General features: G+C 28.5%; 1 protein-coding gene across 1 annotated transcript in view; it reads right to left on the reverse strand.

The window, feature by feature from the left end:
* Nucleotides 1–439: 439 nt before the first annotated feature.
* LOC142330768 (proliferation-associated protein 2G4) overlaps nucleotides 440–25471 on the reverse strand; it is a 34157-nt gene continuing 9125 nt past the window's right edge. Inside the window, exons 2-8 of the mRNA XM_075376213.1 lie at nucleotides 22982–23110; nucleotides 21128–21233; nucleotides 19918–20080; nucleotides 18067–18288; nucleotides 14128–14353; nucleotides 13121–13248; nucleotides 440–3621 (exon numbers count right to left, since the gene is read on the reverse strand). Coding sequence (XP_075232328.1) covers nucleotides 3487–3621; nucleotides 13121–13248; nucleotides 14128–14353; nucleotides 18067–18288; nucleotides 19918–20080; nucleotides 21128–21233; nucleotides 22982–23110 — 1109 coding nt within the window. The 3' untranslated portion in view covers nucleotides 440–3486. The remainder of the gene's footprint in view (nucleotides 3622–13120; nucleotides 13249–14127; nucleotides 14354–18066; nucleotides 18289–19917; nucleotides 20081–21127; nucleotides 21234–22981; nucleotides 23111–25471) is intronic.

Below are 25471 nucleotides of genomic sequence, written 5' to 3' on the forward strand. Positions count from 1 at the left end.
TGTTTACAAGACTATTATAATATTAAAATAATTTTGAGAGAAACATTGCCTGAATATACTATACTAAGTAACTTATTTTCCAAATAGGAAAATTTTGGAAGTAAAAAAGCAGATAGGAAGATACTTAAACACTATTAAAATAGTTTATCACTTACAAGTATTTTAGTATTTTGTAATGTTAACGAATGAAAAAAAAAAAGAAAGACTGCTACAAAACTATAGCTTTATACAATTTCCTCTTCTTTCTTTGGCTACTGGTTTATCAGAAACAACTGAAATACACATTCTAATATCAGTTAAAGTTAATACTAACAGAGAAGATAAAAAAATATATAGCCTGTTTCAACACCAAATGAATATATCAGAGAAGTGTTTTCTATTACAGGTTTTTGAGTACTGTCCACAAAGAACGAGGTAGAATAAAACACAAAAGCTGGAACAAGCACTATGCCAAATTTATAACTGGAACAAAATTAAGATTTTATACAAACAATATTATATTAACAAAAAAATATATTGTTAGTATAAATTTTTTTTGCCAATCTTTTGAAATGGAACTGATTGTTAAACTGAAAAGAAAAAAAAACAAAACAAACTGTTAAATAAAAATCAAATCCGTTCCATTGATTATATCATTTTAATAAAACACTGTACACAAATTGCAAAGTTTCTTTATTACATCTTCTTTAAAGATGGTAACTAACAAATTTTACCATTTAAAAAAATGTAATTATATAAAAACAACTTGTTTTTCTTTTCATACACAATCCTAAAAAATCTTTGTATGATTTTTTTTGTAGCAGCATGAAAATATACAACCAATAATAAAAAATAAATAACTGCAGAACATATTTATCTGTTATGAAACAAAGTAAAAATCTACTTAAAATAAACCCCCCTAAAGTTAAGAAAAAAATTATGTCCATTAAAAAAAAGTTACATTATTTATAAGCAACAAGTCTCTTAAAAAAAAATAAATAAATAAAAAATAGCTGTAATTAATATAATGAATTTTCTTTTTTATTGAATAATATTAAAGAAAGACCCTTAAAAGTTTTTTTAACCCATGACCTGGCAACTGAAAATAATGCAACAAAATATGTATCATCTACAGGTTAAAACTACCGAAACGGCAAATATTTTTAACTAGATTACAGAATTACACTTTTAAACATGCATTAATTATATAAATATTAGAAATATTGTACTAAATTATATTTTCTGCGAAACAAATAATGATATTATAATTGTGCAAATGATTTATTAGCAAAATAAATTTTACTTGGATTATAGATAATGTTATTTCTTATTCATTAATGTCCAACCCAAACTTTAACTTTTTAAAGCACTTCTTAAATAATATTTCTGGATCAAAGAATTTTATAAGTAGGATTAAATCAATTGAACTTAAAAAAGTATATGTACTGATATTAATTATTTTCATATCATGATTAAATTTAGGAAAAAAATAGTATCTGGTATCATCAAATATGATTGTCAATTCCAAGATCAGTTAAACTCCTTTTATTTACCAGTTCAAGGGTTAACATAATAATGTGACTTACATTAATCACAGCTAATTTTATCACTAAAAATAGGCTAATTTTAAAATAAATTAAAATATACAAATAAGAAAAACAGATTAGCGACAAAAATATACTGATGAAATGTGCACTTATGATTTATATACGTATATTTAACACATAACAAATATGCAATTAATTAACACTGATTGTAAAGTGAAACACTTAATACAAAGTCATTTAATTTAATTTATTAACTCTACCGCTGCCAAAACGCTAATTGAACTAATGTGGATACTGTATTACAGCTATGAATAAACCAAAAAGTAATATTTATCATACTGGTGATAATATATTTACTAAAAACAATATTTTTGTAAATAAATTTTCTTGAAGACCATGAATAATGTTTTGATCTTACAAATTGAGACTGGTATCAACAGTAGAAGTCAGGGAACTACAGTATGAAAACAACATTACAGTAAACATATAGTATATCACAACACTGATTTGATTTATAACAGTTAAATGAATATACTGAATTAATAAAAAAAAAATCTTGAACATATACTTCAATGAGGAAGGTTTGAATGAAATTATCAGTTAAAAAATGCCAGAACATACCAATAATCAAAATCAAAACAAAAGACTGACCTAAAACCAATTGGCTATAACCCCATTGAACTAGCATCTGTTCTCTAGGATTGTAAAACAATGTTGATGTTTATTACAGACAACTTCAAAATTAAAACTATAAAGCTGTTACCATAAAGTATGTACAACAGTTTGAAGGTACAGACTACCCCCTCAACCAAAGTGATAAATGGTTGTGGCCAATCTATTAAGTTTTTGAGGGGAATTACGAATTTCCTCTGTAGTAAAACATTAAAGACAAATTTACTTCTGAAAATATTTGAAGACAAAATTATATATAAAAATAACTTTTAATGATATTTTCAATATATGACAAAATAAAATTAAACTGTTGAATATAAAATTACCTCTTTAGTAAGTAACACAGTAAAAATGAAGTAAAGCAGGCAGCAAAAGGGTTAATAAACAATAAAAAATATAATACAATTATCTGAATAATAATATTAACATTTAATTAACTTTAATTTTATTTTTTATTGTTAACTAAATTTGTTAAAAAGATTATAATTATATTAAATGCATATCACTCTGATAAAATTAATTACATTTAACAATAATTAATCAATTACTGTTTTCATTAAACCAACTTGTGGTAAATTATTTTTAATTATAGGTATTATGCTAGTTAAAGAGACTATATCATGCATTTACAGTTATACATAAAAAAAAGAAATAAAAATAAAGAAGAAAAACAACATTCATTTAAGTAATTGTAGATGAACCGTAGAGTTTCACAGTTTTAAAAAAGGCACAAGGCTTTAAATTAATACATTAATTAAAAGCCAACGGTGCAAACTTTATGTTTCATCCACAGAACTAAGTAAATTTATTTCCTTCATATTAAATAACATCATGGCATAAATAAAATTTGATTTGTTAAAGTAGTACTGTTATTAAATAAAATCTTGACTTAAAATATACTAACACTTAAAATTTAAAATTAATGAAATGGAAAAAAAATTAGCATTTATGCTATACTTATAAGAATCAAAATTATAATACATCTGATGTCTCAATTAATTAAGTGATTATTATACCTTTTTTTTAGTTTATTAATATGATGTTTATTACTTTTACCACTTAAAGTTGTACTTTTATGCATTGCCTAAATTCATTTCAGTTCAATAATTTTTTTATTCTTATTTATTATTTAATACTAATATAAATGTATTAATAATAATCATTATCAAAGATTTTTTTTTTACCAAAAGTCTGATATATAACATTTTATTTCCTTGTAATTACGCTGACATTCTGTATCTGCCATTTTTAATTTTTTACTTTAGGAAAAACCAAACGAACAAAATAATTACATTTCAACATCATTCAAACGGTTAGATACACCATCTATTTCACTAATGTGCTCATCATCTCCACTGATCTTGCCACTCTTCTTTTTTTTCTTTTTTGCAGATTTAGGATTGGCTGATGAACATAATAAAGCCTGAAAAAAAATTAATAATTCTAATCAGTCAGCTAGGTCAATTGAATCTTTAACAGGTCTCTTTTAACAACTCATGACTCTTCAGTCATTTGAAGTAACAATTTAAACAAAAAAAAAGTAAATTCTTAGAACAAATTAATGAGATATTTAACATCAGGAAAACACAAATTTTAAGGAAGGGGTTTCATAAAATTCATTTTAAATAGGTTTCAGATTTTTTTTTATTAGAAATTGCTGGCATCTAAATAAAATGTTGAATTGAAAAATATACTTTTGATTGGTATAAATTAGGTTTAATAAATTTAAAATGAAAAATAAATTTTTCCAAAAAATGTTACAAAAGATATAGTAAATGTAAAGTTAACCAAAAGAAACAGATTAAGAAAATCTTTGACTTTTATTTCAAATAAAACAGATCAATGAAAATTGTAACTGGTGTACTTGAGCAAGATATTTTATGTAAGGCCTAGTACAATGAATACTTGTCAAAGTATTCATAGTCAAGGCCTAGTACTTGTCAAAGTTTAGATAGCAAAAACATAGATGGATGCACATAGCACTATGTGAGGTGTATTAAGTAGTGTAAGCAATGCGTAGACAGGAAGTTGTAGGTAACAAATCAATTGCTAGTCCAATCTATTACAATATAGTATGAACATGGTTATCATTGATAATACAAGATATTCATTTTTTTATTGAATAACTCTAGTAAGGGTCTAATTTTGTACAAACGACCATTATAAGTTATTTCTTCTGGTTGATTTTGACAAAAATGAAGACACCTCAAAATTATCATAAATCAATTTCTTCCCATAAATTTGTGAAATATGTATTTTATACAAGTGATGAGTCAACCAGTAATTTTTCAATCTATTTAACTTAATGTTTCCCATGTGCAGAACAAGTTCTAAAAATATTTGAAACTCAGAAACTCATCCCTTTCTACTTAGTGGTTTCCACAGTGATATTTGTGAGCGAGGAAAAATAATTTTTGTTTTAAATTATTTGCCTAATTGTTTCCACCAAAAGAAGTGAGAACTCATCATCAGCTATTAGGAAAAATAATCTACAGGCTTACCTTCATTGTAGAAATAAGTAAATCAGGATTTCCATTAAATTGGATATTTTTCAAACCTGGTAGCTGGGACATCCATGTAATACTAGCTGGAGTAACTGAAGCTAATGTAGGATTTACTGTTGAGTTATCTGTGTCATTTGTCAGGTTAATTCTGTTGTTTGGTTCGTCGTTCGTAATCAGATTATCATTGTTAATAGTATTATCTACCACCAGGGGTTTCAGTGTCAGTAATTCTTATCACATTTTCACTGTCACTACCACAAGAAAATTTATCATCACTATCATGTAAACCATAGTCAGTGTCACTATCAATATCAAAAGTCTTCATCACTGCTTTCATTAACTAAAATTCGTTTCAATTCTACGACTTACAAAATCTGTTTAACGTCCAAACAGTGCCTGTTTGGTTGAAATGGACCAGCAATTACATCATAGGACATAATGGACACAGTAATAAAAATACTGAAACCAAGTATGAACCTAATTTATACTTCATACAACATGCCCCTAAGAAAGAAATAACAGAATTGAGGGCGCCAGTGAAACAAGACGGTGTTGAAAAATATTATTACACCAGTCGCTCATGTGGTGTCACCAGGCGGTGGGATGATTGGAGCCAAATATGCGTCCTCGATGCTGAATGTGTGAAAGACTTGAGTTCAAGCTATATTTAGAGTTAAAAAGTGTGATAGTATTGTTAAAAAAAATTAATAAAAATATGTTGTAGATAACAATTTGCTCAGAGAAGTGTGTCTGCTAATGTTTTACTGCTTAATCCAGTAGTGACCGGAGAAATCGTTGATATAGACAAACAAAAATTTATTTGCAAGGAAAAAATATAATAGGGATAGGCAAGATGACCTGCTATCGAGGAACACTTAAGCGTATTTCTTAATTGCCATTCTGGTAAGAGATAGCCTCTATTCCTTTTGATAGCATTCTTATTCCTGTAATTAAACGATTTATTAGATCAAGGAAAACAATTATGTTGGATGAGTAGAATGGTGTTTTAAATCTATTAAACTTACTGCAGTAAGTGTCAAATCTCCATATGATTTACCATTTTCTCAGTTTTGTAGATCCAGAATTGGGGACGCACATACAAAATCTTGAGACATACAGAAATGCTATTACAATAACTAGATAAGATATAAATTGAATCTGCTACTGCTGAGTCATTATGTCTGTGTGGTAAGTAAAGTGTTCAATTTATATGTGAATGATCATAGGTTCTAAACTCAGTGAATTTGTAATAACATTCCTGGAGAAAATAGTGACCGATATATAATAGGAATAATCAATTTTTTTTACATCAAAAAGCTTTCGAGTACGTTTTAGGTGATTAATACTTGGATATGTAAGAGATAAGAGAAGCAGCAAGACAAAAAATTAAATTCACACAATTAATATAGAAATCTAGGTTCCAAGTATATACTATCTGATGACAATGTGAATAACATGGAGTAATGACAGCAAGGTAGTGTGAAGTTATAAATAATGCACTTGAACATATCTTCTCAAATGAACTTGATTCTTTTTTTTTGGGGGTTAAGTCAATTAAAACAGGCCATATAGATAGATAATATATTAAAAAAACAACTGTTTTCAAATACAGTGGAACAAAATCATGAGATTTTGCAGCTAAAAATTAATTATAAAGGTGTTATTTATTATTGCACAGTAGTGGAAACTTCTGATACAATTAAAAAAAAATTTTTTTTTACTCATCACTTTATGTTCAAAGGTATACCTTTATAGATATCTATAAAGGTTTCTCACCTTTAAAGATTTTATTGAATTTTTAATTTGAGACGTCAACTTCTCAAAAATATTAATGCATTCACTTCAAACACTCAAGTGAAAACACAAAACGAAACCAAAGGACAGTGTTATAACAATCCAGCCAGATCTTTTTTAACAGACATTTACCTTGAATTCTAATAAACAATTTAAGGGAAATAATGTAGATATGATTCAAAATTTAATTCTAATCAATATTTGTTATGTAAGTCAAACCATCATTTACAAAATTGTAAAGATTTTTGGATTTGTCCATCAATGAACGCGACTTTTTGAAGCATAATAATTATTGTTTTATTTGTTTAAATAAAGGCCATTCTATTTTTTGAGTGTTACTCAAAAAATCTATGTATGATTTGTACTAAGAAACATAACATACTTGTTCACATGGGCAAAATGAATGATTCTAATTTAGATACCAATAAGCCTGAAAGTAATACCTATTGCTCATTTAATAATCAGTCAAACAAAAATATATTTTTATCAACAGCCACATGTAACCATCAATGATATATATGGTATTCATCATTCATGTAGAATCTTTATTAGATTCTGGTAGCCAGGAAAAATTTTTTGCGTATACAAATTTTCCTGAAAATTAGGACTTACACTTATTAAAAATCTTCCCATTCAGGCGTAAATAATTCATTCTCTCAATCCAAATAAGGTGTTACACTTACATTGCACTCTCGTTATAAAAACTTTTCATTCAAAGTGAAATGTGCTGCTGTATCTGATATTTCAGGCAGCCTTCTGTCAACCACATTTGACATTTCTAACCTTAATCTTCCTCATAATATATTTCTAGCAGATCCCAAGTTCAATATAGCAAACAGCAGTTGACATACTAATTGGAGTTCAATTCTATTTGAGCCTTATCTTTCCTGGGAAATTCATTTGAAATTCCAGATTTCCTATTATTCAGTAAACTAAATTAGGATATATACTTATTGGTAATGCATTCACCTTGTTGATGCCTTCCTAATAACATTAAGGGCAACAATACTGATCCATATTTCATGACACCAGGTATACCTTTTATAATGTTTTAGGCAGCTTGTCGTCCATATTGTAGTGGGTCCTCCACCTTCCACTGAATCTCTCCATCCTTAGAAAGTATACTTATGCTTGCTGCAGAACTTCTTTACCTTGTTTCTCATCAGAGTCATCACTATCAATCTTCACCACTTGTATGATTTTCAATCTCTGATACTTTCTCTTTACTGTCGGAAACTGCTATGCTTTCTTGAACTTCGCTCTGTTCTACTTGATTTCCATACTCATTTTATACTTTATAAAACAATAAAATTAGACTAAATAGACTGGATTATTTGCAGTTATATTTATAATAACGTGCCTGTTATGTGTGCAAGTGACATGCCAAGACATAATAAAATTCATGTTGAGACTTGCATAATTACAGCAGTCGTGAGATTTGTGAAGGTAATCAGTTACATAATGCTTGTTTTCTATTTTTTTTATAATTGTTTCATTTGAATAGCATTTCATAATTAATGATGAAATACATTCAAACTTCCAACCAAACAGACATTATACTGTACATACATAACCACATATCCCCAACCGACTTCATCCACAGTGGGTAAAACTACATAATATAATATAAAATACATATCGGGTCATATTGACCTAAACAGTACATTAGTAAAAAAATCCAAAAAAGATGGCAACAGTAAAATATGATATTAAAAATAATCACATGGCTAAATCCTTCAAAATAAAAGTGACCTAAACAGTACATTAGTAAAAAAATCCAAAAAAGATGGCAACAGTAAAATATGATATTAAAAATAATCACACGGCTAAATCCTTCAAAATAAAAGTAATAGTCCTAAAAACTGTTCTGTTTGGGCCTTACTTACAGAGCAGATCAACTGGTTAAACTATTTTAAGAAACAAGGGATTAGAAATCTATGTAGTTCAACAATACAGTAAGAAAATTTGAATAGAGGATAATGAGAAGATTAAAGCAGTAAAAAAATTGTATGTAAAAATATATTATCAAAATATTGCTGAATGGGGTGATCAGATTCTGCTTTTAACACTGCAAACATTCACTGGAGGAATGATGAGGATGGTTAAAGAATCGTTATGGACCAATGGTATCTTTTTTAAGGCCTTGCACAAAAAAAAGAATCATTCAAAGTAGGAGGAGTTCCTAGAGGGCATAAAGTGCTAATGGTAGAAATTTAATTAATACAATGAAGGGGAGGTTTTCAAACTCCAATGATGAAAAAAATCATAGCTAACTACAGAAATAAGATAAAATTTTACAAATTTACTGTTGTCTTCTGTTTTGGAATATTCAAGAGTATACAATATATAAAGCTGCTAGCAGTATAAATATCTCTGGAATACCAGCTAAAAAATCAGTTCTGGATCTGCAAGACATTACGTCAGTCCAGCGAGGAGAGGCTGCAAGTTTGTGGGTTCAGAAGAGTTTCATTAGAACCAGTCTGCAAGGTGTAACAGCGTCAGTCTGCCAGGGGAGTTCTGTGAGTTATGTAGATTCTCCCACATAACCCACATCGTGTTTAGTCCAGCGAGATGATAAAATGAAGGTCAGCAACGAGAGTCATGGGTGCGAGTCTGTGAGACGAGAGTGCGAGATGTCAGTCAGCAAGGCGTCTTGAATCCAGTTCAATACGAGTAAGATGATGCCATGAGTAATTCCAGTAAACAAGAAATACTATTGATGAATTACAGTAAAACTATAACTGTATATGTGAAAGAAATACAATAGACTTCATTAATAAACTGTTAGGGTAGATAGCAAAACTATTTGCAAGTGAACTTTAGACGATTGTTAATACAAGACTAGTGGTTTCTTTTGTTAATGGGTCTGAATTCTAGTTTTATATTCATCTACCTGGAATAAATTTCAAACGATTTATTTTGAACTCTATCTTGTGTGTAATCTGTATTTATTATTTACTAATAACATTTATCACTATTTGATATGCAATATTTTGATTGTTATTCTTTGTTGATTTTTCCCTGTTTTTATGTTATACTTACTGTTTTCATTATGTATTATGTCATGTACTTTGTTTTGTATGTTTATGTTTGATGTATTATTATTGACTTGTAATATTAATATAGTTTACTACTATTACCCTGATTATTATTGTGGTTGTAATTACTATATTAATATTTGTGTTCATTAATTGTTTTATTATTGTCCCTTATTATTATTACAAACATATGTTATACAAAATATTTTATGTTATTAAAATAGTCTTAAAACTGAAACTGAATGATAATATTATTCTGTTCTTGTTCAAGTATATTCTTTTAAAAACTAGTTATAATGTAATACGTGTGATGTAATAGTTCTTAAAAAAAAAAAAAAAAAATTAAAAAGGATGGTCAACTGGTTTAATATATAGAAAAGTTGACACTTTCCATGCTAAATGGTTGGCAACATACCTGCATTCTGAAGTTAATTTTCTCAATTAGACAACAGTGTTGATCTGATATGGATCAATATAGCTACAGTTTTGACACTATAAATTTTGTCCATTTTTTATTAAAAATTTGAAGAACAAGTAGTTGCTAGTTTCCTTAGATTCTTAACCCTGTAGAGGATGGTTGAGGGAGTCTGATGTTGTTACAGATGTAAAGATAGAATAGCAACCTGGGTGGCTAGGGATCAACCAGAGCACTTACTCTGCCAAGAAAGGGATTTTCACATTGAGTCCTGGTTAGCTAAGATATTTGCTGTTAATATCATGTGAAGAACTCTGTGATGGAGCTGCAATATTGGGGGTGTAGGCATTGACCTCACTCCTAGAAGCAAATCACAGCAGAGATATAGGGTATGCTTTCATTAGAGGCTTATTAAATTTGTGAATTTGTTTCTTGATTTTTAAGTAAATCAAAAGGATTTTGAATAAATTGAACTGTAAAAAAAATTGTTGTCGTTACAGTCAATGCTTGTTTTGTCAATATTAGGATAGTATTTTTAGTGTTTAAAGACTTAATCAAGTAATGATCATAGGGCATTATCTAATTAAATTAGATATAGGAAGAGCTTGTGTGAAACCTTCAGTGTGAGGAAGGCATGGGGATCACGCTTCCGCGAATCAGTTAATTTGGTAGCTGAGAGTTGTCAAGTAATGGTAGGTGATCGTGGTTGGAGTTGGAAGAGGTCATACAAAGGCGATAGCAAGTTGTGTAAATTCACTGATGGAAATGTCTACAGAATCATTTGCATCAGTGGCAACTTGACAGGGGTCAAATTGATGACTATATAGTTTAGAGAGTCTGTCACAAGGAAGGTGTCTTGAAGAAGACTCATTCGACAGGGAGTCAGGATGTGCACAATATATATGAGGATGCAATTGTGTTTCAGCAAGCTGGAGCACCAATACAGAACATTGGATAAGTAACAACATTTTTAAATACTCACTTCCTGCAATGCCACAAATGGACCATATGTGCAGCAGCAAAATTCCCTGATTTGCCCTTGACTATTCTCTGCAGAAGATATTTAAGACATTGTACTATACTCAAATGAAAAAATGGAAATTTTGAATATCCACTATACACTACGCTCTTGTGATATTAATACAAGAGCCCAACATATGCTTGATGCTAGTATTTATAACAGTGGTGGTAATTTTGAGTATATGTAGCAAGTTCCCACACAAATCAAAAGAATTCTACTTTCTGTTTTGTTCTTTACTTTCTTTTTTTTAATGAACAGTATTTTTAATTTTTTGTAAATACAGTAAATATAAGTATCGTCAATATCTGTTTGTACACTAAGATGTGATTTCATAATAAAATAGTGATGCACTTAGTTAATATGGACTAGTTGTTTTCACTTCAGTAATGAGAAAAGTTTAGTTTAATATTTAAAAAAGGACCAAATTTATCTGGAAAACGTCTGGAAAAAATCAAGCATTCTTAAGTTGCTTCTTACAACAGGCAGCAAAACATCAAGGGAATACTTACTCTTCCTCCTCAATGGAGAATTATGATGTTAAGTTTTCAATATGTTTTATAGTGAGTAAAATAAAAATTCTTTCATATCAACAAAGTAACAAATTTTACTACCTTTAATTGGCTGTAATATTTGTATGATTGGATTTGGAATTAAATATGTAAAAGTAAAAGCCAAAAAAATGAAGTTTTATACAAAAGTTAATTAATTAATGGGAATGCAAAAAACTCTTGTAACTTTTATAGTTTCCAGATTGTAAATGAATAATAATATCCCTACACATTACATCTGAATTTTTTTTAATTGTTAGTTGTATTAGGCTTAAGAGTCGTGTGTCTCACATCCTAGATATCATCTCTCTTTGTCCTACCAGTAATTTTCTTTAGTTCCTTCCTCTCATGGCCTTTATGATGCCATCCATTCAATTTCCTAACCAGCTGTCCTCTTCTTCTTCTCTCTACAGGGATCCACCCAAATACCTTATTTGGCAATCTGTTTTCATCAATTCTTCATAGATGACCATACCACTTTAATCTTTTTTCTCCAATATTATCTATTACTGTACTGGTTGCATTTATCCTTCTAATTTCCTCGTTTCTTACGCGGTCCAGTCTTGACACCCGACTGGACGTTCTGGAGCTTCTTTGAAATTCATCTGAGCAGCTAAAATTTTTTTTTGTTCCTTTCAATTATCTCCCATGTTTTAGTATCTACATGAGTACACTTGGATAGAATTTCCTATCCTTTTATTTCATTCTGAATTTCCTTTGACCACAGAACTGAATTCAACAGCTTCTTTTCTCTTGCATGATTCTATCTTTTATTTCTCTTTGACTATTAACACTCCTGCTTACTTATTAACACTCCTAAAGACATCTATTCATCACATAACTCAGTTATTTATACTTCTATCTGCAGATTTTGTTCTGGCACTTCTATCGGTAAATACTTCATTTTATTAAAATCTATGGTCAGACCCTCCCCCCCCCACACATCTTAGACAGTAAAAATTTAAGTCGGAGACATACAGCAATCCTGTTGAAGGTCTTTAGTCATTCCCTATTCTCACAACTATAAAACATTATATACAATCGCCCACTTGCTCAGTGCCCTTTCCTTTCTTTTTCGTTTCTGTCAGTGTAACAATGTCAATTCTGTAGTCAACCAAACTGTTTAAAAATCTTTCCCTCCTTTGAATACAATCCTTGAACATTTCAGGTAGCAACACTGATAATCCATTTCTGACTTTGTTCCCTTTTTACATTTCTGTTTTGGTTAACCATACTCCCAGTCTGTTTCCGAGGCTCTTCTTTGGGATTTTTGTTCATTACATCAAACTGTTCAACTTAAAAAATTAATGTAATAGTTTTATTAAATTAAATAAATAAAAAACAACCTTAAATCTAATTGGCTTTTTAATATATATCTCAGTTTGATTCTATTCTTAAGTACAAGCAATTTGATGGTTACCAATCATGATTAACCACCAAAAAATTAATTTTAAGAAAAAATAAAACTGTCATTAAAAACATTCTTGTTCTTAAGAATATAAATTATCTGGGATTGGCAATTGTTATAAGATTCCAATATATAAATTATATTAAAAATATTCAATAAAAACATTAAACATGTTAAATATTACTGTAACTAACCTTCATCTCTGGATTGCTGATATTAAGACTTGATTTATATAGTTCTGGCTTGAAAGGAAGGCCTGTTATTTTATGTGCTCCCGTTGGCATCAAGAGTACAGTAAATTTGAACTGAACTACAATTTCTCCTGAAACACAAATAGAAAAATGAATAATAATAGTGATGAGCAAATAAGTTATAATGAATGATGTGATAAGTAAACTATTTTATATATATAATGTCCACTGGATATTATGCCGCTTAGAAAATCACTCCTCAGTCCCCTAGAATAAGGTGTTCGAGTCCAGATATTGCATTGTAGCTAATTTAGATGTCCTAGTTAGAGTTTTTATCTTCTGGCGAATCTACTTCTGTTACTTCATGGTCTGTAAGTCCATGAAATAATGCTAGTAAGATTATTAATAAATATTTTTTGTAGTAACAAGTCAAAGGCATTTCCTTACAGACAAGAAGAATGTTGAATATTTTTCCTGTGTATAATTTCCAATTCCTTTATAATAACATTTTTAATGTAATTTTTATTTTATCACACAATTTTTTATTTTTATATAGTTCAGTCAATCAAACTCCAACATTCAAGTTGAAATAAAAACTAACATTTTTAACATAATAATAAACTATTACTATTATGATAATGAAGATTTTATTTATAATTAATGCAAATTGTACAATAATGCAAAGTTTGTAAAGTCACCATTCATGCATAGTGATTTTTTAAATATAAAATAATAATAATGCAACTTTATAATTAAAAAACTTGCAGAACACTATTTCACTATATATAAATAACATTTTCAATTCTGACGCAAGAATTTATATGCATAATGATAGTTTATCTGTACTAAACTATCATTTTAAGAGGTATTTTTCACTTATGAAGAATACCAATTTTGAAAAGATTACAAACTTCAGTTTAAAAATTAAAGCAATGCTAAAAGTAACTCAATTTACTAATAACTTTTTAAATAAATGTTATCGTAACAAAATAAAGAAACAATTTTTATACCTGGCTTTTCATACAGAACTTGAAAAGGCTCGATCAATTTATGACTGACACATTCTGTAACACCTAGCTTCGCCTTTGTTTCTTCACCAAAGCTCCTTAAGTTGAAAGGCATCGTACCGTACTTGTGTGCTACCTCTGAGTAGAACATTCTTGACGACTTCAATTTGAGCTGGTACGTCTCATCCGTCTTCTTGTAAACTGATACTCTCGTGTTCCTTTCTCGTCCCTGCACCAAGACTCCCGATAATCTACTACATTGTTGGACACTGGTACAATTGAATAAAAATACTGTTACTAAGTACTTTATTATAACTGGATGAAATCCCTACTACTTACAACTTTTTACCTCCAATTCTGAGCCAATGGGAAAATATGCACTACGTATATGGTATAAAGAAATACACTGAAGAGATTAGTATAAAATAACATATGAAGAATGTATTATGATAAACATTAACAGGTATGAACTCATTGTTGAAAGAGAAATTCAATTTGAAAATAAATTAATACAACAGAAAAGGAGAAATTTATTGGGATATAATACAATGTATTAAAAGTTCTGATATTTTATTATTTATAAAGAAAGTGATAAACAGGACATTATAATCAGACTTAACACATCTAAGATATGACAAAGATTTAGGAAATTTTTGAATATATGAATAACAAGAACTAGAACTACTTAATGAAAGTGAAATAAGAATAAAAGAAAAGGCAGAAAGAATACAACTTTTGAAATTTGGTATTTTAAAGAAAATGTGGGGTTGGTGGACTGATTAAATTAAACGCGGTGGAGAGGTTTTAAGATAACTGAAGCCTGATTTGTAAGATATTCTGGAAGTCTCAAGATATCTAGTAGTGAAGCCGTTTCTTATCCACGTAATGAGTGTGTCCATAGCTAGTTACATCCACAGATTGCCAGAGCAAGATATAATGTTAATTAGAATCAAAAAGCAGAATGGTGACCATTATGTTATCAATGAGCCAATAGAATTAAATTAATTATATTAATAAAATTAATTTTGGTTGGGCTTTAGAATTACCAAACCTTCTGCACAAGGTTTCTAGAATTCTTATAAACTCACTCTTAATAATTCTACCACCAATAAATAACTCATCTAAATTCATAAATATACCTTTACTTAAAGTCTTTGTTTGTCCTGTTTAGCCTCTGGGAATAACCATCAGGTATTACTTCAGAGGATAAATGAGGATGATATGTATGAGTATTAATGAAGTGTAGTCTTGTACAATCTCAGATTGACCATTTCTGAAATGTTTGGTTAATTAAACCCAACCATCAAGAACACCGATATCCATGATCTAGTATTCATAATTTGTGAAGACATGTTCACCACTAGACCAACTTGGTGGGTTACTACTTGAGTCTTCAAGGAATCTAAAATAACTAGCGTTAGTTTACTTTTATGTAGCATTATTAGGCAAATTTAAATCTACAATTTAAAATTTAATAATTTAAAGACTGTTCCAGTTATCTTAAGAAATACACTTACATGCCTTTTTTTTGTTTAATTAAAATTACATTACATTATTTTATAACAATCAATATAAATTTTTTGCTACACAATCTCAATACGAGATGTGGCTATTTAACACGACTAATGCTGCTACAGAAGAATTATGCATGTGCCAAATTCGTACGACCGACAGCTGTGTAGCGTGAATGAAGCCTTCACTTTCAATTGTTGCCACTCCAGTTTCTGTAAAAATATTAGATCAAAGATTGTTGTGAAATTTCATACGAAACTTGGAAAAACGGCCACTGAAACTTCTTTTATAAAAAAAAAAAAAAAAAAAGTATACGGCAATGAATGTTTATCATGTATGCGGATTTTTGAGTGGTTTAAGCGTTTTCACGATGGCCGAGAAGATGTTGAAGATGATATTTGCTTGGGTCGCCCTTCCACGTCAAAAACAGATAAAAATATTGTAAAAAATTGGTGATCTGACTGTCAGTAAACTATTCTTGTCTTTATTCAAGGTCCTTGGTCAACTCCATGAAAAAATAAGAAAAAAATGACCCCAATTGTGGAAGAACAAGTCATAGGTTCTTCATCAGGACAATGCACCGACTCATACTGCATTATCTGTCAAGACGTTTCTAGCAAAGTATAACATCCCAGTGTTAGAACACTTGCATTATTCGCCTGACCTGGCACCATGCGACTTATCTATTCCCAAAGTCAAATCTGCATTAAAAGGAACAAGATTTCAGACCACTGAAGCTGCTCAAGGAAAAGTGATATGCGTCATGAAAGAGCTCACAGAAGAAGACTTCCAGCACTGTTTCAAGCAATGGAAATTCTGTATGGAGTGTTGTAGGGTTAGAGGAGGGGTGTACATTGAAGGGAGAATAATAAAATATGTATAAATTTAAACAACATTTATGTATAAATTTTACAGCATTAGTCTTGTTATTTAATAGCCACACCTCATATATTTGGAGAAAATATCTAATACATTACTTGAAAGGTGGAAGTAAGGTAAATATGTTGTTCAGTTGAAAACAGACAAACACTTATTCTGTGGAAGATTTATGACATATTTATTACTTACTGGTAAATTTCACTTTTCCTGTTATAAAAGCAAATTGAAAAATAATTATAAGTTACCCAAAACTTATAAATAAATAAAAAAATTCTTCTTAATATAATATTTTCCTTACTCATTTACCATATAAGAATATAATTGTTAAGGTTTTAGAAATCAGTTTATACAATAAAAATTTTTAATTACACTTATTTAACAAAATAAAAGGATTTTTTTAACCGCAAATATTTCTTTTCAAAATTACTGGGAAGTTCTCTTCTCTTTGTTGACCTGAACTGTCAATTATTACAAGATTACTATTACACTCTGTTAACAAAATCAACACTAAACATCACAGATAATAAACTTAATAACAGTAATATAAAAAAGCACAATATTTTAGGCAAAATAGTAAAAATCTAAAACACATTACAATAATAAAATATTCTATAACATTTCCCCTAGAATATTTTGTATGGTAGCCCTTAATTTAAATTTCTGACGCAATGCCAAATAAAAGACAAAGGTCACAAGCATGTGGTGCACCGTTAGTTGGCAATCGCAGCCAATACAAACAGGTGCATTGGTCTGATTCATGAGTAAGTTTAGTGTGCCCTATTTGCAAATGGCAAATAATAACCTCCTCTCAATGGTTATTCCTGCATGAAGAGCTCCACAGCGACACAGTGTCCTTAACTAGACGAAGTTTATTTGTTGATGGTAGCATTCAAATCACTTTGCCACTCATCACGAACCACCCTTTTCAGAAAACAGGCAGATAAGCAACAGACAGTTTAAAGCTACACTTTCAGGTACAAAACCAAAACTAAAATCAAGTAATATAAAAAATAAATGACTATGATGAAACATAACAATGATTAAAAAAAAAATCTTTAACTGTTAAGTTTATTGTACACTCAACAAATTCATAATTTAACATAATGATCCTAACTAATCTTTATTTAAAAGAAATGTTTAGGTACTATTAATGTATAAAAAAAATAAACAAAATTAATATTTAGGACAAAAACATTATTTGGTATAGAGAATCCAGTTAAGTATCCCTTACATCTTGACAGTTTTACTTTACCTGAAAAATCATCAACAATAGCAGTCTGGAAATCAAAAGATTGAACCTACAATTAATTAACAATTTGTTTCCCACAGGTCAAAAAAAATAATTATGGTCAGTTTTTCCATTAGACAACTGAATATTTTTAGCAATGAATACAGGTAAATTAAATTTAACAGGGAATCAGATCAGATTATCAATAATACAAAGAAATATAAATAGAAACTGCTTGCTTCTAACCGACCATGTTAAACATTTTGTGTAACAGGGCAAGGCAAATAATATTTAGTTACAGATATAAATTACAAAATACTCACAACACCCTCTCCTGTACTAACAAGAACATCCATCGCATAAACTTCATGTAATGCAAACTCAAATTTCTCATGTTCTTTTTTCTGTGAATCTGTCGGATTCTGAATAATAGTCTTTTCACCATCTATTTTAAATTGCTTTAATTGATGACTTAACATTCCTTCAACGGGCTTGCAATGGTAGTCTTCACATATTTTCTGTACCGCATCTGTTATTGTATAAGTCTGAAATGACAAAAAAGTAGAACATTAAAAGTGCAGTTGATCAAAGCTATATCTTTTTCTAAAAATGCAACAGATATCAGGAGAATCAGTGTTAAAATTTATGATACTTCAATCGATCTCTACATACTTAACATAGAAAAAAAATGTTAAAAGTTTTATTTAAAAACAATCTAATAGTGAATTCATCATTAGACTGATCTAGCTGTAAAATACTGTGTATGTGTGAATCAGCATTTCAACATGAGTGGCAGAACGACTAACTGCAATAAATCATTCATAACAACCCAATAAATATAGTTTAGAAAAAGAGCATTTGCAAGTACACCCTACAAAGAAATATACACACAAATTCATACTAATGATTTGGAAGTAAACGTGACATGAGTATTCATTGCATTTTCACTGGTACCTATTTTTCATGACATTCCAAATGTCCTCAGATATTTAGAATTTTCCCCTCAAGATTAATTTTCATATATTTGCTGTAAATTATGTTAATCTATGCTTGCAAGTACAAGCAATATACAATTTATAGCATATGCGTAGGTGTACACAGCAAGACCATATACTGCTAACTGCCAATTCTGTATCATATATCGTGAAAAAAATAAAAAATAATGAAAACTGAAACATAGTTATTTCATTCATGATGGAATTAAAATATTACATCCACAATATAATGAACTCTGTCATTTATGCATAGCAGTATTCATAATATGAAGAGTTCCAATGTCACAGCATCGAGATAGTTATTTACCCTATCACAAGCTCTTTTTTTACTATTAAGAACTGATATCCTATTATTAAACTATATTGATATCCAAACTATAGAGGGACTAGTAAGAAATATCCCACTTTATCTTATAAAAACTTCGTAACCCAGGCAGTGAACTATCATAAAGAACAAAAATATTCATGAGAATCTTGCATGGTTATTTTCAAAAATAACCAAGCCTACAAAGCTTCTTCAATATTTCACAACAAAATTTTGATGTTATGAAGATAGTTCATAAAAAAAAAATTGTAGTTCAGAATTGTAAAAAAATGTGTAGTTTTCCGCTGATTTTTTTTTGTTTATCACAGAGTAAACTATAACTTTATTTTCTTTAAATAGCAGAAATAAAAGAAAATGGCTAAGATGCCATATTGAGTATTCACCTATTTCTACCTTCTTTTGATCTGCTTCTGTTTCTTGTACAAATTATTTTTTTTTCTTACATTTTATAGTTACATCTTACTTGTTAAATCAAATTTCATAACTAATTAATCATCTACATATTCCTTATCTGTTCAAACTTTGTTTCTCTGATGACAGATTTAAAATAAATAAGTTAACTATGATTATTAACTATCAGACCGCTGTACAAACCACCAGTGTTTGAGGGAGACGGTCTTATAAAAACTGCAACAGAAAGCAACACTCATTTAAATTAATATACAATCAAATTTATTTCAATCATGACTGAGGATAACGGGATCCCATGAAAGTACTTTCATGAAAAATTAAGGTAAAATGTCTTATCTCAAATTCTGTACTAGGTGGTTTATTTAATAGAATCTAAATATTAAATAATCATGTAAAATTTTTTTTAAATACGTAAATGTACTTTGGGGTTTCATGTTTATTACCTCATTGCCAGGTTTAAGAAGTCTAAGTGCTGCTTGAGCTGCATTATGCGCTGCGAGAATTGCATCAGCTGTCTTACCTTCTACTTTATTATCTGGAGATGCGCCTATAACAATTGTATGTGCAACTACAGCTATGAAACCGTCAACATGGGCTCCAAGGTCACTAAAAAGATTAATTAAATAAAAGTTGAAAAAATATTAAAATAAAATTCTAATCTATTTATTTATTTAAAGTAAATAAAAGTAATACTTCAATCACAATTACTATTTGTAAAACAAATTTACCATGTATTAAATGTGCTAAATATAACAAGAATTCAAACCCACAACGTTCAGGATGAAAAGTAGGTACCGACAATCTGCTGTTGAGAACTAAGTTTGTATAAAATTTGTGTAACACTTACACAATCAAACATAAAATACATGCAACAGCAAAAGAGCTATCAATTAAGTATAGATGAAGAGAAAAAATTTTCTATGTAAAATCTTACTTTGTTCTATACATGAGGATTTAAAATATTATGTAAGATCACTGAAGAAATTTAATCACCTTTTATAGATAACAAGTGAATCAAAATAACATAATTTTTTAATAACCTCACAGCAAATTTCTTATTTTATAATTCAGTATCATAAAATACAGCTTTAATATCATTGTATTAAAAAAATTATGTAAAAACTGTTCTTTATTTGCATTTTTTTAAAATAAAAAGTATGTACTCAATTTCTACTAACGTATAAACTTTGAATTTTTGCTTACATATTTTATGAATATCCTCAAATACGAAGGTAAAATTTTCCTTTCTATTTGAACATTAAGGGAGTGAGATTTTGTGAAAATTCATTCTTGTCAAGGAATGTATGAAAACAGTAAAAAAACAAAATGTGTTGCTTTACTTATACAAGTAGAATTGTCTGAATTTATTTCTTAGCGGATCAAGCAATCTTTTTTATAGGATAAATTTCTGGCTATGAAAGGCAACCCAAAACTAAACAAATTATAACCTTTCCACAAAAAGTTTGTTTTGCTTTTGATATACCTGACAAGAATTTACTTATTATTACATGTTTTATGCAACGTAGATGTATCACTTATGACAGTAGACAGATTGGTAAGAAATAAACTAATATCATAACAGATTCCAATTACGCTAAATAAAATGTTTAATTACCTCCTGGTGTAAGTTAGAAATATTAAAAAAAAACTTACACTTTAACAACATCTTCATCTTTTAAAATATAATCCGGCTGACTTGGAAGAGGTGAAAAATGGCAGATACAATTGTTAACGGATACACAAGTAGGAAAAGCAATTCCTGAAAGAGAAGTAAGAACAGAATTAAATGAATAAACCTAAAATCATATTAAATAAAACATTAATTAGAAAAATGGTGCTATAAATTCTATCACTTTCTCAAATTACTGCAACACTTTTTTCTGATAATCAATGAAGTGATGTACTAATTTTAGCAAAATAAAACTGTGTAAAATAATTTTCTTTTCTAAATACATCTATATAAACTGATTTTTTGCAATTTATTTATAAAAACTATAACCACACCCTATGCAAATGATATAACACCCATAAGATTTCAATATAACTAGGTCTAATTGTTTAACTGCAACCCGGATAACTATTCATAAAATTACATTGTAATTTCCTAGGTTTATTATGCTAAGACAAATCTTAATTAAAATCCAGTAACAACTGTAGGCTAGATCAAATTAATGAGAATCAATATCATAAAATTTAACTAGAAAAGGTAGATTTAAGTTTGTTAACAGTCTACAAGGAAAGACAAGTCTACTAGCCCAACAGTCTGAAGGCAAGTATGCTATTCCAACAGTCTTCTTACATAAAAAAAAAGATCCTTATAGTTAATTTGACAATTTATTTTTTACAAGCAATATCACTACAACTGAAAGCTTACATTTCTCCATGATGGCCAGTTTATATTTTAACTGATTACTTCCAAATACTACCTGGAGGAATCTTGAAGCACTCATTTGGGTGAACTTTTTTTCATTTTGCAGCCGCCTGCATTTAAAGCATTCCTTTCCACTACCATTCTTCAATGGTTTCCTATGGATCTCAGATAGATATCTGGTATTTCTATGATAAAAATATAGGCAACCATCAAAGATCTATTTTCTATTAGATAATTGTATAGAGTACTACTGAGTCTGAGGTGCTCATCAATTAAAGCCAGTCTCCTAATCTCTTTGATCAAATGTTGTATTTAAATTATTAGCTTTTAGTTATTAGAATGCTTTATCTTAGGTTAATTATATAATAACCTAACAAAAAGAAGATGTACTTTCCTTGTTTGTATGTTTATAAATTTAACACAGTATTATGCAACGGTGTCTTTGTGTACATTACCTTATCAAAAACATAAATTTTCAAATTAACTGTAAAATATGATTTTTAACAATTGTAAAAAAAGTAATTTGTTTAATAACTTGTACATTTTTTATTGCATTAAGTATACTTAAAAAAAAACCTTTAAAGAAGTGTAACTATTTAGTATGAAAATTGGTTTTTACAGTTAATGTATTGTTCTTCAAAAAATTACAATTTAAAAGGTGAGGCACGGTAATACCACAGAAATAACAAGGTTACAGTTGTAATAAGGTAATAATGTTATACAGTTGTAAAAATTTATTGAATATTATTACATAAAATAAATTTATTAAAAATATTATACAAGCTGTAAAAAAAATATGAAGTGTACAAAAAAAATTAAATAATTTCCCAAAACTTTTTTGACAACTGCTTTTCATTGGTTAAAGCAGAATATTATGTCCATATTCAATTTTTAATAAACTTCCAAAGCATAAAACAAAGTTTAAAATAAAAATAGATTGCTTTTCTTTAACAAAATAATAAATTATTTGTATAACAAGCTTTTTTTTTATCTAAAATATTCCAGTAATTTAGAATAATACAACAAAGATGGAAAGAGGCTACTTTGTGTAAGTGAAATACTGTTTTCTCTCCATACTTAATTGTAATAAATGCATTTGCATCTTTAAATACAATTTACATAAATAATTTAAATACCTTTCTTAAGTTCTTTCTCCCTTTTAAATACTTTACTAGTTTCTTCAAGAAGTAATTCATCACCATAAATGCATATCTCCCGAACTGATGCTCCAATAATACATCTATCTATAACTTGCTGTAAGACTCCTGTAAATATATTTTATTACAATTATATTAAATAATAATAATAATAATAACAAATTACAGATTATAAGACTTACAGGTAAAATGAAAATGTACCTTAGCTGTATCTGTTGCACTCTACATTGTATATTAAAGATAATATTTATAACATAAACAAAAGTACGAGTGAATTTTAAAATTTTTAATTTTTTTTTTTTAATCGACCAAATAGCATCCATTATAAATACACAAAACATAATGCTAAAAAAATTATTTTCATTTAAAAATACATTAACAAAAGGACTAAATATCTGCTAAAATATGTAAACATTTTATTTCTAAAATTGAAAAGTAGAAAAAGAATTAGTAGTAGTTGTACAAGAATTTGAGAGTTGTATAGGAGTTAAAACAAAACAAAAGCTTGTATATGTTGTAATGAGACAATAGTGGAGTTTATCCCAACTACCATTAATTTGTACATGAAAAATTTATTATTAGATGGAAAGAGGGAGAGCAAAGTTTTCATTTTTATTGTTTTATAGATTCATTACTAGGAAAAATATTCAATTACATATTAAAAGTTAAAGAGTAATGAAAGATATGCGAAAGAAATTAGAAAATGAAAGGAGTTAAAAATTAAGATATTAAGTTTCAGATTTTTGATGTGCTGTATAAATAAAAGTTAATAATAATTAAACTATTCTGTTTAATGAACTCCTATATTCTGCTTACAAATGTTAATTTTGACCTTAAAGTGTAAAATATTGTTTTTATTAATGAAAAAAGAAAGATAGCATGAAGAAATACATCTCAAAAAAAAAAGACAAGAAGATGAATATGAAGAGGAAGAAAAAGTTAAGAACAAGGGAATAATAAAACATTAAGAGATGATAAATATAGAAAAAAAATATGTTAAAACCAAAGAAAGAATGAAAGAATAAAATAGATTAAGAGAAGATGATAAATATACAGAAGAAAACATTAAGACCAAGGAAAGAAAAGATTACGAGAGGTTGATGAATACAGAGAGAAAATTTGTAAACTAAAAAACATGTACACAAATTAACATCAGAAGAATTATATCAAACCAAAGAGTGATTAAATCATTGGCAACAAAAAACAAATGAAATGACCAACTCTGACTTAGGAAGAATATTGTCTGACAACATCAGGAGTCATGAACTAAAATATAAGAATTTTTTTGCAATTTATTAAAGATCGGGTGTGTATGCCTCAATGTATATGTTGTTCTTGTGGGGTCTATTTTTCAGTCACTGTGTAGTTAACTTTAATGTAGATAAAATTAAATATAAATTCCGGAATAATTAAATAACATTAAACAGAAATTAAACTAGAAAATTCAAAAATAATTTTCAATTAATATTAAATAATCAGATGTTTCACCGAATCTATTACATATACACATGTAATGTTGCCTATTAAATTACATATATACACGTTTTTAAAGTCCATAAAATTTTATTTCACTAATAACTGCTGATTTTTTTATATTATTGAATTATTATTTATTGTAAATTTTCTTTTACAATCATGGGTTAATAATTATTAATAAATCAATATATTTAAATAAAAAAAAAAAAACAAAAAAAAAGAAGTCTGATTCGAACCGAAGTGCCTTCCCTTGTAAGACTCAAACATTTCATTAAAACTTTATTTGGCTATAACTCTGGACCCGATGAAAATAAGTACCGCTTGTGATATATCGCTGAAAATCTCTCAACGAGGGCTTATTACTGCAGTTAATAAAAAGACCAAAATCCAATTTTTTTTTGGATTTTGGGCTTTTTTTGGACACTTGGTTCAGTCAGTTGTAATCAAAAGAGGAGGTGCACAACTAGATGTTACAACAGTCCTAAACCCAATATTTCAACATCATACGGCTAATTGTTTTTCAGTTATGCAAGATACGCATATACAGACGACACGCTGAAAGTAACCAAAATGGATTCAGGGATGGTCAAAATGTATATTTCCGTTGAAATCTGAAAACCGACATTTTTCGCGATCACAATACTTCCTTTACTTCATACAAGGAAGTAAAAATAATTTAAAAAATAAAAATCGACTTCAAAAAATAATGGTACTAGAAAATTACAATTATATTTTTATTTATTAATTAAAATAAAAGTATTTACAACAAATAACTAACTATTTTTGAAATTTGTACCAGCCAACACAAATTAAACGAAGTATATAAAGTTAGTACCTCAACCAACCATAGGCAGCTAAATGGGATTCCCACATGTAAAAAGGGAAATCAAGAACATATATGAAAGAGCATCCACAATCACTTATCTTGAGTTTGCGCTAAGGCATATACACTTTATGGAAATATATGTATCAAAGTATCTATAAAGTATTCTT

This window comes from Lycorma delicatula, chromosome 9, assembly GCF_047948215.1.
Source record: "Lycorma delicatula isolate Av1 chromosome 9, ASM4794821v1, whole genome shotgun sequence".
In the NCBI taxonomy this organism is placed as follows: domain Eukaryota; kingdom Metazoa; phylum Arthropoda; class Insecta; order Hemiptera; family Fulgoridae; genus Lycorma; species Lycorma delicatula.